Source organism: Canis lupus, chromosome 27 (assembly GCF_003254725.2).
Source record: "Canis lupus dingo isolate Sandy chromosome 27, ASM325472v2, whole genome shotgun sequence".
NCBI lineage: Eukaryota > Metazoa > Chordata > Mammalia > Carnivora > Canidae > Canis > Canis lupus.
The window spans coordinates 11,466,213-11,486,385 of record NC_064269.1 but is presented as its reverse complement, the minus strand read 5'-3'; the positions used below and the strand labels follow the sequence as shown (position 1 = coordinate 11,486,385).

At 34.1% G+C, this 20,173-nt stretch overlaps 1 protein-coding gene across 24 annotated transcripts in view; it reads left to right on the top strand.

The window, feature by feature from the left end:
• PPHLN1 (periphilin 1) overlaps nucleotides 1-18,922 on the top strand; it is a 144,260-nt gene extending 125,338 nt beyond the window's left edge. For 20 of the 24 annotated variants that reach the window (XM_049102754.1, XM_025477302.3, XM_049102757.1 and 17 more), the window contains one exon: nucleotides 16,548-18,922. In XM_049102754.1, the coding sequence (XP_048958711.1) occupies nucleotides 16,548-16,742 (195 nt within the window). In that variant the 3' untranslated portion in view covers nucleotides 16,743-18,922. Of the gene's footprint in view, nucleotides 1-742; nucleotides 857-2,932; nucleotides 3,046-16,547 lie in introns of those variants that run through there. The other 4 variants (XR_003147415.3, XR_007406527.1, XM_049102759.1 and 1 more) reach the window with 4 other exon arrangements.
• Nucleotides 18,923-20,173: the final 1,251 nt, after the last annotated feature.

The window sequence follows — 20,173 nt, the reverse complement described above, 5'->3', positions numbered from 1 at the left end:
GGGCGGGCTCCTGGAAACCCGGGATCAAGTCCCACATCGGGCTCCCTACATGGAGCCTGTTTCTCCCTCTGCCTGTCTCTCTCTCTCTCTCTCTCATGAATAAATAAATAAAATCTTAAAAAAAAAAAAAAAGCAAATAAGGCTTACAGAATTATGTAATGTGCCCAGGGTCACTTAGCAACCCAAATCTGGAGGATCCATGAATATAAAATCCATGATCTCTATCACTACCATATTCTTCTCCCACCCCATTAAGAATTTAAATCCTCCCATATATTATAGATTTTTAAAATATTTATTTGAGAGGAAGAGAGTGAGTGAGACCATAGGGAGAGAGAAGCAGACTCCCTGCTGAGCAGAGACACGCCCCCCCCCCCCCCCCCCATCATGACATGGGGCTTGATCCCAGGACCCTGAGATCATGACCTGAGATGAAGGCAGACACTTAAGTGACTGAGCCACTCAGGTGTCCCCTGTACATTATATTTTTAAAAAGTGAGACAAAATAAAACTAGACATCTAAAATGCTTATGAACCTACCTTCCTATAGTAGTTGCATAGCCTATGGGGATTTTTAAAGGAGTTGAAGGCTGATTTTTTTATGTGTGGTTTTGAAGATTAAATTGTATTTGAATTATATCTATGTTCAGCATATGAAATTACTTCTTTTGTAGAAAGAAAATGATAAGAAATTATACCTATGGTAATTTTTTTACATTTTCTCCTTTATGTTTTGGCATAGCTATGGATATGAATGGCTCATTCCTCATGGTGATAATAAGTTGATACTAACTGTGCAAAGGATTTGAGTTTGAAGTTTTTACTGTGTAATTATCCACATATGATGACTTGAAGGGTAAGAAAACATAGTTTAATCTGATTTCCATATGGATAGTTGAGAGTGTTCAGTATGTGAGAAGGGCATATCTTTTTTTTTTTTTTTTGAATAGAAATATGGGATGTTATAGTCAGAATTTGACTTTTAAAGTTGTATTTTGGTTCTAATTTAATGCAGCTTCTTTTGTCTCTAAACCTGAAATAACTTAAGTGCCATTAAAAAAAAATACAGAATGCAGCTGCTGCACAGTTGAGCTATATGGGATAAATACTGGCTTGAATCACTGGAGATGATTCAGTGTTTGAGGAAAAATTTTAGAGCTTTCCTGTCACACCTACACAAGGGAGACTTGCAGAACTGGAAATTTTTCTTTTGTTTTACATATAATATAATATGCTTACATTTTAATTACTGTTTTATTTTAGTAATAGGCAATCTCTTGGACTTCTTATATAGTGTCACCCTGAATAGTACCATTTCTGGACAGGTTGTGTTTTAGGTTTTGGGTTTGTTTTATGTATGTGCTTGTATGTGTATTTGTTAGGTTTTGTTTTTTGTAAAGGACAATACATACATGTTTCTAGACATTTTGAAACTTGTCTCCATACAATAGTCTTTTTAAAAAATTTCTTTTCTCCTTTGGTGTTTCATTTTGATAGTAAAAACTATATGAGTGTACAGTGAACCTGTATTTCTATTTGAATTTTATTTTTTTCCTACAATATGATTATCAGATAGGAGGAAATTTTTAGACCAAATCTTAGATGATTTGGTTAGATTGGTTCTCACAAAATAATAGAATGTTGTCAATCCATGCAACAGGAATTAGGTATTGTAACCAAAATATGTATGATCTGTGTATCTGTGTATTGGATTAGGAATCAGTTTGCACAAACTACAGAAAAAAACATTTTGTGAAACAGACTATCAGCAAGATTCTTTGTATAATTTTATACAGAGGAGTCTTATTTGTCAAAACAATCCTGAGCCAAGACCTTTACATTTTAAATATTTTAAAAGTTGAGATGACTCTTTGTATATTTAGAAGTAATAAAATTATACTTTTCAAGGTACTCTTTTAAGCTTTTTACTATTCTAAATTGACTTTATTATGAAAACTTTCTTTCCTACTTTATTTCAGAATATTTGTTATGTTTTACCTTCCTTGTAATGCTAACTCATTTAAAACTTTAAGATCTTTACTTCATCAAGGAACAATATTTATTGACAGCCCTTGTGAACAGATACATTTACTAATCTCAAACAATTCGTATAATATCAGTTGGAGGGATGGCCAAAATAATTAAAATTTGAGCCAAGGCAAGAATATAGAATTTTAAGCTTTTAAAAATCAGAGATAATTAGAGAACAATTTTGTTTCCAGCCTTATACTCCATGGGAGACCATAACAAAGGAAGCAAAATTAATTGTATTTGCCTTCAATATAATGGAAGAGGTAGAGAGAAACATACATTTCATAAATATTTAAGGAAATCTGGAAAAACTTTGTGGAAGATGTCTTAAACAAAATTTTGAAGAAATTAAGTTAGAAAATAACCAAGGGAATACAGATATGAGAGCAGGTGAAATGTTATGGGTGGATGGTGTTTTGGTGAGTGACAAGATTGGCTAAGATTTTACTGAAGAATTGTATTGGGTCAGATCTTGGGATAAGCAGCAGTAATTCTGAGAAGGGTTTTTCCATCTGTAGGATGATGGTGTCTGTGAGTAGGTACATATAGAACAAGAAGACTAGAAGCAAAAACAATTAGAATTTTTGCAGTGTTAGAACAGTATTGTATTGGCTAGGCCCATGCTAATATTGTGACCATAGAAATAGCAAAACCAAGAAATAAGGAGGTGCACAAGAGTCAGATTTCAGCACTATGGTACCTCTGACAGCATGTTAAACAGTCCCTTTTAAAAGTAGAATAATTTAACAGTTAATTTTTATAAATGATTTAGTGTTTGCTCAGGAAATAAATAATAACCATAAATATTAATTTCTGGACTTTTTAAATACTATAAGATGAAGCTTAGTGAACTCTCACAGAGTGAAGCCACATTTTATATTTATGCTTTTTATTGACACAGGACACTGAAAATATCTGTGAAGAGAGAAATGGTTCAGTGCACTTTTCCAGGATGTGTTTATACGAAAAATTTCTATGTTGTATCTACATGTGCACATGGTAATCTTGCATGAAGTAAGGTTAAAGGGGATACCACAATCTGCTGGGTTTTTTGGCTCTTATAGTAAGGTAGTCAGCCTTTTGACCCTTATTTTATCTGAACCAATTTAATGTTCAGTGCTGCTAATCCAAACAAAGATTTCATTTCTGGTTTTCCTTGTTATTCTTACCTAAAATATACCAATCATTCTAGTCTTAGCCATTTTGCCAGCTCAAAAAAAAAAAAAAAAATCCATTTCAAGGCATAGAATTCTAAAATAATAACTCATTTTTAAAAATAATTTTAATAAATATAGTACATATTAAAATACATATGGTAAGGTTTATTTAGACCTTCAGGATTCCAATAGAATTTCATAGTTACAGTACTATCTTTTTTTATCCCCAGAATTTCAAAAATAGAGTATTCAGCTGTATTCAGTAATGCCAGGTTACCCAAAATTATCTGTAAACATTACCAAAAAATTTCATTTGAATAGATTCCTGCCTCAAATTGTTGGCTGTAGCTAAATTCTATCTTGGAAAGGCTTACTGAAGACCAGATTTATATTTCCATTGATCATAATTTAATAGCACCATACTTCGTGATTAACACCCGGTGCTTTCTTGAGCATAGAATGCAGTAGCAGTGTAACTGTTGATGTAACAATAACAACATCATGGCCTAGCATGGTCTGCATTGCATTTATTGTCATAGATATGACTCTAATTCCTAGAAGGAAGTTCAGTATTATTTGAAAAGTCAGTAGTAGGTCTTTTGTAATGTCAAGTGGACAGATCAAGATGAATTGTAAATCCTATACCAATTATACTCTATAAATTTTAGTATTAAAAGTATAGAATAGAAAATATCTGCAGATAGACCTTGAAAATATGTATTTTCTTTCATATGTAATGGGATTTATGAACTTTTCCCACTGTATATAATGCATTCAGAGATAAAAGTGAAATAATGAATTATCTTTAATATTAATTAATTTAACCTACTTGTAATATACCTGATACTGCAGTTCCTATTTTTGAAAATGAAAGCTGTACTATTTGTGTTAGTTATGAATAATTCCTTTCTTCCTTTCTGGAAAGAAAAAACACTTTAGGAGCATTTATAGTGGTTATTATACGTTATGTAATTGAAAAGCCTTTTTTAGGAGAAATGTGATTAAGTAGACCAATAATATTCTAATAATATTCTGTTTCTTACACTTGCAAATGATGAGCTGGAAGCAAATACTTTTTTTTTTTTTCAGTAGCAGTAACAATAGCTGTATTTTTAGTGGAAACTCCAAGGATTTGTAGTTACTTAGTTCTTAAATGGAAAAGTATAGCCTAATTTAGCTACGTTGGATAAAGCCTTATGAAGTGCATTTGATAGATTTCCAATTACATTGAAAAGAAAATAGATTTCTTCCATCACCTTGACATTCCTACCAGTATTAAGCACTGTTGACAAGCTGATATACTGCAGTGCGGATGTCATTGTGCAGGTCTTGGCTGCTCCCAGATTGCCACCCCGGCCCAGAAGGCCAGGTAACATCTCTTCCATATAGCAGGCTATTATGCTAGGTATCTGGAGAAAATTCCTTTTGATTATAAATTACAAAATCCACCGAAACTATCTTTAGCAAGTATAGGGAAAGTATTGAAAATTTACCAGAATTTTTCATAGGGCAAAGGCAGAAACCAGGTATAGAGTCTGGAATTGAAAGGCCATTGGGCAGTTTCTCTTCCTTTCTAATTTCCTTTCTTTTTCCAGCATGCTTCCCTCTCTACTTCTACCAACATCCACTCTTGCTGTATTCCTTGCCATTGTCAACATCATAAACCTAATTCATAATCTAGTAAGTCCTGTGATCCCTCTTCATCTCTGACATCCCTTAAATTCTATCTTCTATAAGTGCGTTTTTTTCATTTGGCATATAATATAAATATAGCTGTCAGGGGCCTCTCAGGATGGGAGTGAGGATTGGAAGGAAGGGACAGCTAAGCAGAAACTACAGAAGCTGCCTGTCTGTGGAGTTACAAGTAATCTTGCCCTTTGTGTTTCCTACCACTTCACTTGCAGCTCTTGGTTTGGTGACCTCTTAACAACCCCCACTCCAATCACTTTCAATGACAAACTTTTAAAGATCCTCCTAAAACTATTACATTAGCAAGGACTTCTTTATCTTGAGCTGAAAATTTGTAATACTATGATACTGTAACAAAAATGAAAGTTTTTCCAACCTGTAGTATGTGTTAATGTCACAGAAAATAGAGGAAAGGAAAAGAGCACAACAGCACATGTGTGCTGAGACACATGGAGAAATTTCATAGCAGTAAAAGTGATTTCCCCTAAAATCAGCTTTTCAGTATAGAATTTTAATGATGAAAGAAATGGAATGATAGAGCCAGTAGACTCGGTTCACTGAATCACTTGGGGAGAAAGAAAAACAAAACAAAGCTAAGAAGAACTAGCCTTCCCTGCAGAATACATCGGACATGTCCCATCTCAACCATAAACTGCTCTTTCACCAACCATAGCTTAAGTATCTTACAGAACAGTAGTGCTTTCCTCAGCCTGAGGAAGAAAGCCATCTTACCTGTTTATTTCTTGTAAATTTATCTTGTGGCATCCCTGAAACCGTATGGGAAAATAGCCCAAGTTTCAGATTTTATTTTATTATTATTATTTTAATTTTATTTACTTATGATAGTCATACAGAGAGAGAGAGAGAGGCAGAGACATAGGCAGAGGGAGAAGCAGGCTCCATGCACCGGGAGCCCGATGTGGGATTTGATCCCGGGTCTCAAGGATCGCGCCCTGGGCCAAAAGCAGGCGCCAAACCGCTGCGCCACCCAGGGATCCCTCAAGTTTCAGATTTTAGTAAGGAAACGATGAAGTATAGACATGAGGCACACACACACACAAATGAGATCTCATTGTCTCATAGTAGTGACCTACCTTCCAGGTTCCTCCAAGCCACTTTCTTTACACCATTCTTCAAAAACCAAGCAGATTAGTTTATCTTTGGTTTTATTTCAATTTTGGATTTAAATAATTCTGTTGGATTATAGCAGTAGTATGGTAAAGGGTAAATTAGAAACCTATACTGTGAATATCGTACTTTTTACAGCTAATCCCTTTAATCTCTCTGCTTCAGTATTTTTTTTAAAAAGGGGATAGTTATTCCAGAGTACCTATGAGGATTCCGGGTACATAAAATAAGTAAAAAAGCTGTATGAAAATGTTGCCAGTGACTTAATGTTTCTGATATGTCAATAATTTCTAAATGCTCTCATGTTTAAACAGAAAACTTTAGAATTGTAACCCATAACCATTTCTAGTCATAGAGACCTTTGCCTAGGATTCCTTCCCATTCTAGAATTTTTCCTACATAGTGAGCCCTCCCTGAGGACTTGGTAACTGTTAATACTTTTAGGTTCTTTCTTTCTTTCTTTTTTTTTTTTTAAGATTTATTTATTTATTTGAGAGGAGGGAGGAGGGTATGCGTGTGCAGGGAGGAGAGGGAGAGAGAGTCCCAAGCAGACTCTGCGCAGAGCCAGACGCAGGAGATTTCATGACCCTGAGGTCATGACCTGATTTGAAACCAAGAGTCAGATGCAGATGCTTTACTGACTACACCACCTGCACCCCAGTACTTTTAGGTTCTGAGCCATTTTCCCCATATCTTCACAAGGTTAAAGCAACCTTAATATTGGATCCCCTCCAGTCTCCTCTGCCAGAGATAAACTGGGAGGAAGTAAAGGGGGTTTTGGAAGTAGCTTAGCTTAGTTGCTCCTACTGACCGATTTCTCCCATCAGAGTACAGCTGGACGGATGGAGGGTGCTCCTCTTAGATCTCCTCTTAGAGCAAACTGATGTAAGATTTTTCACTTAGGGAACACATTGTTACTAATCAAATCTAAAACTACTTTTTTTATTGTCATGACATTGTACTTTTCTGATTATTTTTTTTTAAATTTTCTGATTATTAATGTTAAATCGTTTGTGGACTGGACTGCCTCTTAAGCAATTAAAAATCATCTATTTCTAAAAGGATTTATTTGGAAGTAATCTTAATTAAAAAACTTTTCATTAAAAATTAAATAACTATTAAGTTATTTATAATAAAAATTTAAGAACTTAAAATAACTTAAAATAAGTTTTCTTTGGATAACTAAAACTTAGATTTGTTTTTTAGTTGTATGGTCATTAGTGTACATTGTATTAATTTCACCCACTATGATAATTTTTATAACAAATAACTATATGTAAAAAAATTAGTTTAATATGTACATAAGAAAGTTCACCTTTTAAAAATTGTGTTAATTTTTTAAGATTTTTAAACAAATTTTATCCATTCATGAGAGACACAGAGAGAGAGGCAGAGAAACAGACAGAGAGAGAAGCAGGCTCCCCACAGGGAGCCCAATGTGGGACTCAATTCCAGGACTCCAGGATCACGCTGTGGGCTGAAGGCAGGCACTCAACCGCTGAGCCACCAGGCGTCCCTGTTGTGTTTTTTTAATTATTCAAGGGAAATGCATTCATAGTGACAAATATCTTTCAAAGAATTGATTTGCCATTTTAACCTATAATCTATTTCATTGCAGTGAGTATTTTAGACATTCGCTTGGGAAAATGTCTAAATTAAGCTGTCCCCTCTTTGTCTTTATTAAAAATGAATTTGTATTGCCCTCAGACATGAAAATATTAAAAGCTACATGAAAGATTTTATTTTTTGAAATATTTATTATTAACCATTTTCTCGGCAAATAGAATTTTTAGAATAGATTTTTAAACCTATTTTATAATGTATTTAGCTGCCTTGTATCTTCATTATGACAATTTTTCTTTAGATTTAGCCTTTTTGTATTTGTTGAATGCTATCAGTTGTTTTCTCAAGCCAATAAGTGACATTTAACACAAAATTACTTTTCCTGGCCTCTTGAATCAGATTTGAAGGGGATATTGGATAATGAACACATTAGTTTTCTTCTAATCCAGTCTTCAGTAGTTTATTGTCTGTCTGATTATTTTAAGTCCAAGGATAAGGTAAACCTTAAGTCCAACCTATTCACTTCTAGCTTCACATTTATTCAGGTGTGTCTATCAGCCATCTTTTCTAAAACTTCCCTATATTCCAAGATTATTATTTTTTAAAGCATACTATGTTGTTTTATTTCCAAGCTTCCAGGTTTCCTGGAACACCAACACTGTTTCAGTGCTTTTAATCCTCCTCCTCTCTGCTCATTATGATCTTTCCTTTGGGATTATTGTAATACTTTGTATTTCTCTATAGCATTTATTGCATTTTGCTTTATGGTTTTCATAATGTATTACTCATTTTATTAGAATCTAATTTATTTGAGCAAGGTGTGCTATATTATAGACCAAATCTAGGGCCTGCACATAGTAGGGGAGTTCTTTTGGCTGGCAGGCACAGATATTCAAATTCATTCAAACTCATATCTGCATTTACAGATTCATTAATATCTGTAATTCTCCACTCACATTGAGAAGATGAAAAGCTCATCATCCAGGTCCAAGCAAAACAGATCCTTCATTTATAAGCTGAGATGATCAGAGCCATATACCTATCATTGAGCCTATTTTGCTTTAGATCTTTTTCCCCTCTTAACATTTTGTTATGAAAAGTTTTAAATATTAGGAATTAAATACTACACACCCATACACTCATCACCTCCATTCTATAATTAATATTTTATTTTCTTTGTCACCTATCCATTCCTGTATTCATCCAGTAATTCGTCTTATTTTTTGATGGTGACAAGTATGTTGGAAATCTTAGTATAGTTCATTCCTAAATATTTCAGCATACATGTCTTTTTTTTTTTTTTTTTAGCATACATGTCTTTAAGTAGAGTTCAATATTTGTGGGTTTTTTTCTCTTTTTAAAGGAGTAAGATATTATACATATATCAAGTCTCTCAGATCCCTGCTGGCTCCTTTCCTTCTTAGAGTTGTCATTCTTGTGTATGTTTTATTGATTTTAGAATATATGTGTATATTCCTAAACTAAGTAGACTATTGTTAAAACATACATATATGGCCTCATGGTTTACGTAGTTCCTTTGCAACTTTTTTCACTCATTATTAATTTGAGGTTTGTCTAGTTCCTGTAGTTAATGTCTGTGAGATCTGTTGTTGGCATTAGTGAAAGATTGTGTAGACTCTGGAATTCATTTATTTTTTTTAAATTTAGTGTATTATGATTAAAAGAATAAGCTGGAAGTGGTTAAAAAACTAAGTATTAACTTTGGATCCTGTAAATTTATAAATTGATCTGTATTTATGGATGAGAATTTTATAAACTTTGCTAAGAGTTTGTAGCATTATTCCACTTCATCATTAATCTTGGAGTTACTTTTATGCAGCTGTAATAATTGTACCTACATATGAATGTAGGCGGTTGAAATCTAATCCATGTGTTCATAATGTATTTCTTAGCAACTACCAGTGTTCTTTTCAGTTGCTGTGCTTTTAAGAGCCAGTGGGGCTGCAACTTTGAGGAGGAAGTCTCAATGATATCTTTTTCTATTAATATAGCACAAGCAGCAACATAGATTACAATAGTTTTGACACGTTCTGCATTACTATAGACCCAAATTAAAGGGTTTAAGTTTATCTCCAGTATTTAACATCAGTATGCTGTTACTTTTTTCCTGACCTCATCAACACATTAGACATTATGAATGTTTCCTCATATATTAAGCCTCAATTGGAGTTTCTTTTTTTAACTTACATCTTTATACACATTTCATCAAAACATTGTAGAACATTTTACAGATACTAATTATTATATTTCACAATGCTCCTTTAAAAGTGGTAAGCTTTTATGTATACTTTAATGGTAGAATAATTGCAAATATATATTACTTAATTTACCAGGTCAACACTTACACTACATCTTTACCTTTTTTCGGACTTCTCTGTCCTCTGTATTAACACTGTTTAGTAGAGTTTTCTGTGTGGATGGAAATTTTTTATATTTGTACTGTCTAGGATGATAGCCATACTTGCAATTGAAATAGGGCTAGGAACTGAGAACCAAATTGTTCATTTTTTATTTTTATTTTTTGTGTACTTTTTATCTTATTGAATTTATTTATTTTTTTCTTCATTATTATTTTATTATTTTTGTTAATTTATTTTTTATTGGTGTTCAATTTACCAACATACAGAATAACCCCCAGTGCCCGTCACCCATTCACTCCCACCCCCCGCCCTCCTCCCCTTCAACCACCCCTAGTTCGTTTCCCAGAGTTAGCAGTCTTTACATTCTGTCTCCCTTTCTGATATTTCCCACACATTTCTTCTCTCTTCCCTTATATTCCCTTTCACTATTATTTATATTCCCCAAATGAATGAGAATATATAATGTTTGTCCTTCTCCGACTGACTTACTTCACTCAGCATAATACCCTCCAGTTCCATCCACGTTGAAGCAAATGGTGGGTATTTGTCATTTCTAATAGCTGAGTAATATTCCATTGTATACATAAACCACATCTTCTTTATCCATTCATCTTTCGATGGACACCGAGGCTCCTTCCACAGTTTGGCTTTTGTGGCCATTGCTGCTATAAATATTGGGGTGCAGGTGTCCCAGCGTTTCATTGCATCTGTATCTTTGGGGTAATTAAAATTTAAATAGTCAGATATGGTTAGTGGCTCCTGCTTTGGACAGCACAGCATCTATAATCTCCACCATGCCAAGAAACTTCTCTTGCAGCTAACCAGCCAGACCTCTAGTTTCCCAGTATAATCAGTAGGTTTTGTTTGTCAGCTTCTTTGATTTTTCTCTGATATTTAATTGACTATATTCTTCTTTTACAAATGTTCTTCTTGGCATCTGTGCCTTCACGCTTTCCTTGTTTTTAGTCTTCCTATTGTCTCTTCTTTGGCTGATACTGGTGGTTTTAGGTATCTACTCTGGCTGTCTTTTGTTCTCAGAGCCGACTTTAGCCATCTATACAACATTTACTGAGTATCTACTTTCTGTCAGACAGTGGGGTTAGGAAGAACTTATTCCTCATTGCCAGGAACTCCCATAGTTTCAGCTGGCATCAGTGCTAAATATGTTAAGATCTCACTTTACTCCCCTCTTTGTACTTCCTTCCCAGTCTTTCTCCCTCCCTCCTTCCTTCCTTTCCTGCTCTGTTTTTTTTCTTCCAAAGTGCAGACTTAGTAATCCACTTCCTGTTGACAGGTGCCTCAATTACATACTAGATATTGAAATTATCTCCCATTCCCTCCCTTTTGAAATAAATAAAAATTAAAATACCTCCCACCCATCATTCTTCACATTATTACGTCTATATTGCTTCTTTTATTTTTTTAAATATTTTACTTATTTGAGATCAGAGAAAGAGAGCACCAACAGAGAAGAGAGGCAGAGGGAGAGGGAAAAGTAGGCTCCCTGCTTAGCATCACCTTCATTTTGGGTCATGATACTGGGAGTGGTAAAAGGGGACATCCTTGTCTTGTTCCTTATCTTAGGAAGAAAACATTTACTGTTTCACCATGTAATGTTAGCTTTAGGGTTTTTGTAGATATTGTTCATTAAGTTGAAGAAGTTCCCCTTTATTCTTAGTTTGCAGACAGTTTTTGTCATGAATCAATTTGTCGTGGATTTTGTTAAAATGCTTTTTATACGTCTATTATTAAGATCCTGTGATTTTTTTTTCTTTTCTAGCTTTTTTTTTTTTTTTTTAATTTTTTTATTTATTTTTTTTTTTTAATTTTTTTTTTCTTTTCTAGCTTATTGATGTGATGGATTGCATTTATTGATTTTCAGATGTTGAACACGGCTTGCATTCCTGGAATAAATCCCACTTGGTTGTGGTGCATAGTTCTTTCTGTATGTTCTTGGATTTGCTAATATTGGTGTTGAAGGTTTTTATTTTTTTTTTCCATCTATGTTCATGAAAGAGATTGGTCTGTAATTTTCCTTTGTTGTAATATCATTGGTTTTGATAAGAGGATTTTGCTGGCCTCAAATTGTAGAGAATTGGCATCATTTCTTCCCTTAGTGTTGAGTAGAACTCACTATTCAAACCATCTGGGCCTAGTGCTTTCTGTTATGGAAGGTTATTAATTGTTGATTCGTATTTTTCCCTAGATGTAGGCCTATTCGAATTATCTATTTCTCCTTGTTTGGGTTTTGGTAGACTGTCTTTCGAGAAATTGGTCCATTTCATCTAAGTTATCAAATTAATGGGGATATTCATGATAACCTTTCTAATGTCCATGAGATGACTAGTAGTGGCCCCAGTTTCAACTTTGATATTAATAACTTTTTTCTCCTCTCTTTTTTTCTTGATTACCCTGGCTAGAGATTTATCAATTTGGTGTTTTCAAAGAATCAGCTTTTGGCTTCATTCATTTTCCATTTTACTATTTTCACTTTCACTAATTTCTGCCAGAGCAGAAATCAGAATTTTTATTTTTTCTCTCTTTGGATTTAATTGCTCATCTTTTTCTAGTTTCCAAGCTTAGATTATTAATTTTATTGGTTTCATATTTTCTAACATGTATTTAATGCTATAAATTTCTAAGTACTGCTTTTGCTACATCACAAAATTTGATAAATTTTGATAAATGTTTTCATTTAGATCAAAATATAATTTCTCTTGAGACTTCTTTGATCCATGTGATTTTATGAAGTAGGTTGTTTAATCTCCAGTTCTAGGATTTTCTAGCCATTTTCTGTTGATTTCTAATTTAATTTTATTGTGATCTGAAAGCATACTTTGTATGATTTCCGTTCTCTTAAATTGGTTAAGGTGTGTTTTATGGTCCAGGATGTGATCTGTCCTGGTGAATGTATCATGTAAGCTTGAGAAGAATGTGTAAAGTACTAACTGGGTTTTACCAGGACCAAATCAAAGTATCTGTAGGGCTACATTTCTCTGGAGTCTCCAGGGGAGAATGTTTCCTTGCCTTTACAGTGTCTAGAGCTGCCTGCATTCTTTGGCTGGTAGCTCCTTCCTAAAAGTGCATCACTCAGTCTCTGTTTATGTGGTAGCATTTTCTCTGTTTCTACTTCTCCTTCTTTCCTTTTTAAAGGCCTCTAGTGATTACATTTTGCCCCTCTGGATAATCCAGGATAGGATAAATCTCCCTATCCAAAATGTGTAACATAATCATAGCTGCAAAATTCCTTATACCATGTCAGAGAACACATTTTTAGGTTCCAGGGACTAGGTATGGACATCTTGGGGGCAGGGATGTGAAGGGCATTATTCTAATTACCAGGGTAATAGAGCCAGGATTTAAACTCGGTAAGCCTGCTCTTGTAACCATTTCTCTGCTCTTTCTGGCTTCCCTACTACCATCTACATCTAAGTGTCTTCTTTCTAATGTCTTTTAATTGTCTTTGTTTACCTCTCCAACTAGGATGTGACCCTCCTGAAACAGAACATAGAGCATTTGAGCAAAATAAGTTCAGATAAAGGAAATTATATGAAATGATGAGGTACCAATAATAGAGAAGATAACTCATTTGAATCTCCAGACTTTTAAGGCTATATGCACGTCTGACTTTTACAGTTAACCTCCAGTTACCTCCTAATATTAATACAAATTATGAATTAAATCTTAAGTATATGCATATATATTTAAATTTACATATTCTGCTCTGGCTGCTGTATTAGATAGTACAGCTCTGTAATCTCTACCATTCCACCAGTGGTAGAATTCAGCTCTTAGAGAACTTTAATGCAAATGCTGAAGATTAGGTTTATCTGAAATGAAAATTCTCCTAACAACTTACATTGCCTTAATTTTTGGTTTCTCGTTTTGTGGACACAGAGGTAAGGACTAACTAAATGTTACACATTTTCGAGGAGTTTTATGTCATGAGCAATTTTAAATAGAACAAACTTGCTAGACACTCTTCTTCCAGTCACTGAAGAGCATAATTAATAGTAAGAAGCCTTGACAGTTTTAGTATATTCCTTTATTCCTAGAAATACTTGGTGAGAATTTAACTATTATCACAGGTTACTCTGATAAGTACTGTGTGAAACCTCATTTGGGTAGTGTTTTCATTATCTTGGCAAATTTAACTATATTTCTATGCAGTTTGTGTAAACCCCACCCATACTTTAACCCGATTCCCATTTTGATGAGATTCAATCAGGGGAAAAAGCAACAACAAAAAAATCTTCCTGTGTGGCCTGTAGATATCAGATCTGAAGATTATTAATGCATTTCCAGCCAGGGACCATAAGCAAACAAGCTCTCCTACAGATAACTACACCCTTCCTGTTTGGGATTGAGTTTACTGTGGAACAGATTTCGGAAATAGGTTTCTGACAGTTGTGTTTTTTATTTATAAAATGTTGGAGGGTGAGGTTCTTCCTTTAACAATAAGCTAATTATTTCCTGTCTAATGCCCAACCACTACATTTTAAATAGTCTTTTAGAAAATTTACCCCTAAAAAAAAAAAAAAAAAAAAAAAAAAAGAAGAAAGAAAATTTACCCCTTCATGGAGAATTACGTTGCTTTGGGTAGTTCTGGTTGTTCTTGTCTGCTAACATACGAAATTTGCCTGTTACAATGAATAATTCAAAAAGAACTTACAATTAAAAAATAAAACACAGTCTTTAAATGCGTGTATTATCTTGTCTCCAGAGTGATAGTACTATTTACAGCTTAAATAAATGTATGAACACATTTTAATATGCTTTTACCTTTGATATGCAAATCTGTAGCACATTTATGTTCGGTAAATATGCTAAACGAAGAGTTACAGTTTAGGTAAAACAGATTTACATTAAAGAATTTGCAGGTTAATTCAGAGTGTAACATTATCCTCATCTTCTACATCTGTTAAAAAAGAAGCCTATAAAATTTAGGCCACCCACAAAGTGGTCTGCTGAGGCCTGTGGTTGGTGTTAGAATGCTGTTATTATGTGGGCTGACTGGTTTGGTAAGGAATTTACCTCCACTAGGACTGAAACATCATGGTTCTGACTTTCCCCCTTGGGGACTGCATTGGCTTGACTTGGGTACTATGTTTTTTAAACCAGTCAATGTGCTCTGGTGCCCTGACATCATGTAATATGTGAATGGTGTACTGTTTTCTAAGTTGGTTTGTTAGAATAGTAATATCAATTCTGGGTCATGGAAGAAAGCTTAGGATAAACTGGAATAAATGGTTGATTTAGAAAACAGTTGAGAATTAAGGTTAATGGTTATGAGTAAATCTCCTCACACACCAATGTGTGGGGGCATGGGTGAGATGGAGAAAGTAGCTAAGGCTTTACATATTTCAATTTCTGGGTTCATTGAAGAATTTACTCTGTTAATTTCCTTGGGGCTTGTGCAATGATTTTAAGAGCAAGGAAATGAATTTAGTACAACTTACCAACCTAGTATTGCAAGTCAAAATTAACTGTTCTTCTTGAAATAGCTATTGTTAAGGGATAAAAAAATATTGTCGATATTTAAAAAATAACAGTGGCAACTACAACAACTAGTAGCGATCATTAGAGGAATACAAACTCATAAGCCAAGCCGTATCTCAGGTCACTCCTTTCTAAAGTTTTCCCAAATGAATAAATCCTTTTTCAGATAATAAACATGTTATATTGTTTTTGTTAAATTTAGAAAATTTTAAATTCATTTAACAGTTCTTTTAAATCAGATAATTTCTATTTCACTTCTCATGGATACTTAACTAATTTTTCTTTAAATACATGAACTACAGAGTATGAAAAATAGCATAGACATCTAAATTACATTTTGTGACTACAAATTACGGAAATGGTATTTAGTGGGGAGAAAACCTAGCAGTTTTTGGATAGGGAATAATATCCGATTGCCTCTGATAAAGATTATATATACATATTGTATACATATTGAAGCAAAATTGTAAAATATGCACATTGAGGTAGAAAATATATACATGTATTCATATATTCATGTGTATATGTATATATGCGTGTGTTTATATATACATATATGTGTATACATATACATGGATGTGTGTGTATATGACATTGTTTTGATCTTAACTCTGCCTTGGTGACTTTAACTGTGGTTAAATATTTATAACTTGAAAAGTTTTTATCAAATAGATACAGAATTTGTCATCTGGTCATGATTCAAACAAAGAATCTAAAGTTAGGGGCTCAGAAACTTTTTTATTCCAAACAAGCAAATGAATAAATCCATGAATGTGCCTTACCTAGTGAGCCTTTGTTCTTAGTTCTTCTCTAGTCTGATGTCCTTTTAGTAGACTGCCTAATGATAACAAATGCCAGGCCTAACTTCTGTAGTCAGTGATGTGGTATATCGATGTTTTTCTGCTCATTCATGTTGTCAGCATATCTCAGAAATAGAGGATTAAATAGTGTTTGACAGTAGTGACTCCTCAAGGGTGAAGGAGGTTCAATTGTATCTCCCTTTTAGACTTCAGCATCATCATTTTGCTAACTGAATCAGCTCAGTGTATGGGTAATTATTTTTACTCTTAGCTAACCACTGTGTATTTCACCTTTCTAGGTTTACCGACAGGACTGTGAAACTTTCGGGATGGTTGTGAAAATGCTGATTGAAAAAGATCCTTCATTAGAAAAGTCTATACAGTTTGCATTGAGACAAAATTTACATGAAATAGGTGAGCGGTGTGTTGAAGAACTCAAGCATTTCATTGCAGAGTATGATACCTCTAGTCAAGATTTTGGAGAGCCTTTTTAGAAAATTACTTGCTCAGGCAACAAAAAATGTTACTAGGTTGTTTGTTTTTTCCTGGATTGTGTAAATCCTTAATATATGGAATTTTTGTGATGAAGAGAAACACTTTGATTGCCGACCACATTTCCAATGTCAAATATCTAAAATAGTCGAAGATATTTTAATTAGAATTTTAAAAATCTACATGTAGGGCCTCCTAATCCATACTTATCTTCCCCCCCCTAAAATGATGAAATAATTTTTCAAGCTTTGAAAAAGCAGTCCTGGAGAATAGCTCATGTTCTGTTGTCTTCTATAGTGTGCGATCATTTGTTTTGGTCACAAACAATTTGGTAATTTATAGGTTAGAGATCATTCCACTTAAAACATTTATATTTTGCATTTCATAGTCAGTGATACCATGTGAAAATGTTAGAATTCTGAGTTGTGATTTTATTAACTTGTTGCTTGCTTATTTTAGGCTTTGTAACTTTTAGTATGTTTAAATATCCAAATAAACTGAATACTTTAGTGTCTTATAGAATATTTGCTTTGAGACTCCCATTGTGATAAAATAGAGCACTTAAATCTCAGAAAGACCCCTTATAAAATCCTATTTTTCCAAGTAAATGAACTCAATGTCTTCTATTAAAATAATCCTAAAACTCCTGACCACTCTTCCAGATATAGGAGTCTTAAATAATATCATATATAAGACCAAGAGAAGGGGCAATTTGAAGTGAAAGATGAGAGCTTTTCAAATGAAAATTTCTTTAAAAACTTCTAATTGAAAGAGAAAAATTTAGAATATGATGGAATAATGCAGTTTTTTTTTTCCCAAGGCCTATATTTTCGATCTCAAGAAGGAAGGTCATTGATAACATATCCATAATCAAACCATTTACAGATTATGCATTTGTTAATCTCCATTTGTAGTCTTAACAAGATCTTTGTTCTGATGCCCTTTTTAGGGGTCCTTAGTCTTCAAAGGTGTTCTTTAAAGAAACAAAGAGTGGAATAGACAGTAAAGTCCAGCACAGTACCCCTCACCACGCAGTCTGTGGAAACAGTTCTCCATGAGCAAGCCGTCCAAATCACGGGGTAGTTAAAAATCTGACTGAGGCCATTAGGATATTCTACTCATTTCCTGATCCCCTTCCAGCTGGCCAGTGGCATTTAGCCAAAATATGTATTTCTGTGGCATTAGGAAACCTTAAAAATCATGCTTGTTATTACTACCCAGTTTTATTATCTTCCCATCCTCTTTCCATTTCCATTCTTTTCTCACTTGAATTCTGGTGTTATCTTTAGTGGCCTATATTGATAATATGTAAAAAGCTACCCCAGAGGAGCTACAAATTATATTACAAGTGGAAACAGCAGTATAAATAATTTTGGTGAATCCTATAATGGGTGCCTCAAAATATGTACTATGCTATTCCACAAATATAAAAACTGCTTGAACACAATTATTTTCTTAAGTTTCCTATATGAGACTGCCTTGAACTCTTATTTTTGCCATTTAGATATTGAACATAAGCTAAAACTAAACCCCATACAGCGTCTCTGGTAGTCTTCCCTAATTATGAACAGTGATTTTATTTGTTACCCACTTTAGAAAGACTAAGAAAGTACTGATACTGTTTCTCCCGTACCCCTTTGTTTTTCTTTTCCTTAAAAATTCTGATTCTAGGATTCAATTCCTTTAGTCAAGATATCAAAGTTTAAAAATAAAAGTTAAGAAACTACCATCAAGGCAAAGGAGTTGTTCATTTTGCTGAAATTCATTAAACTAGAAATTCATTCAACTAGAGGTTTTACTTACGGACTCATTTAAATGTAGGTTCAACTGATAATTTCTTCTCTCCTTCCCCCAAATTACATTCAACACTTAAAGCTGTTTATAGCTTGCCATCAGCATTATTCTGGTAGGCTTGTCAGTGTTAAATCTGTTTGCTTTTTAAAGACCGATTTTAGGATAGTTAAAATCAGATAGTTGAATTCAGACTGTGTATTTTGCAAAATGTTCTTGATTAAAGAAATTTGTTTGTAAATTATCCATTGTTTTGAAGTATGCCCAATTGATATGATAAATGTTTCATTGTCTTACCATAAAGCTTTGACTATCAACAGGGGGAAAGCAGATATTGTGAAGCTTTTTGTGAATTTTAAAAGTGTAAAATAAAGCAACCAGGTTTAAATAATTGGATTGTCTTTTTTTTCTCTTTAACAGGCTTAAAGTATTTTCCGGAAATGTAGATTTTTATTATTCTCTACTGCAATATTATTCAATGTTCAGTTCACCCACTCAGCATTAGGATGGAAGAACTGGGAAACCATTAACTTTGGTGACTTAAGGAGTCTTGATAACTAAGCAAGCAATTAACAAGATAAGACTGAGCACAGAGTGCCCAGTAATTGTGTAATTATGAATTTAAGTTTCAGAGAATACTAGGATTAAAATCCTACCTCTTTATAATAAACTCTGGAGGAACGACGTCTTTATGACGTGGTTCCTAGCACAGTTTGGAATGTTGTAGGTACTTGTATCCGTTGGCACTTAAAAAAAAAAGTGACATTTGACCCCTAGGTCTTTGGAGGACTAGGACTTATTCAGGCAGAGAAGGGGAAACAATAGAAGTCTAGGAAGAAGGAATGGTATAGAGAAAGATACAGGCCTGTGTGACCAAAGCTGGCTGGGAATGATGGGGGGACAAATGTAGGAAGATAAGTTGACAGCAGAATGAATGATTCTGAATGTTTATAGTTTTATCCTTTCTCTCCTACTTACTCAAGAATAATATTTGAAAATCGTACCTTTGAAAATACCTTTGTATTTATTCCTGCCAAATAGATTGATTTCTCACAGCCCCTCAGTCACTTACCAACTCTGAGCCGGTTTATAGACCCAGAACCTCCCGAAGAAAGAGAAACCCAGGTACCCTTAAGAAAGGACTCCATCTGCACTGTCCAGATACACAGTGGTTTCAGTTTCATTTCAGAGTTTCCTGCAAGGGAACCTAAACTCCAAAGAAGGCTGTAACAGTTCTTTCGCCACAACTTTGGAGACCGTGATCTTGTTATCCCTGAAGTGTTCATACCGACAGTATGCAGTATCGAGGGCAGCCAGCCACCAAGGTGACTTTTCAGCTGTAATACTGCTCAAATTGACACCTGTGAGTAATGCCCACACTCTGCTGACCAGATCAAGGTTAGGGGGTTATGCACAATACGTTTACCATCCCCTTCCTGCCTGTTCACTTGAGAGCACTGATGTTACTCAATTCAGTGAAGAAAAGAAAAAGTAGGGGAGGAGGAGGAGAAAGGAATGACTAATAACGAAGGCAGTTAGCAGAATCTCTTCTCCCCCTTTCAATGGTAATAGAGTTGAAATTGAGTTATATGACTAACTAATTAGAACTATATTTGCTGTGTTCCCCTTTGCAATTAGGTGT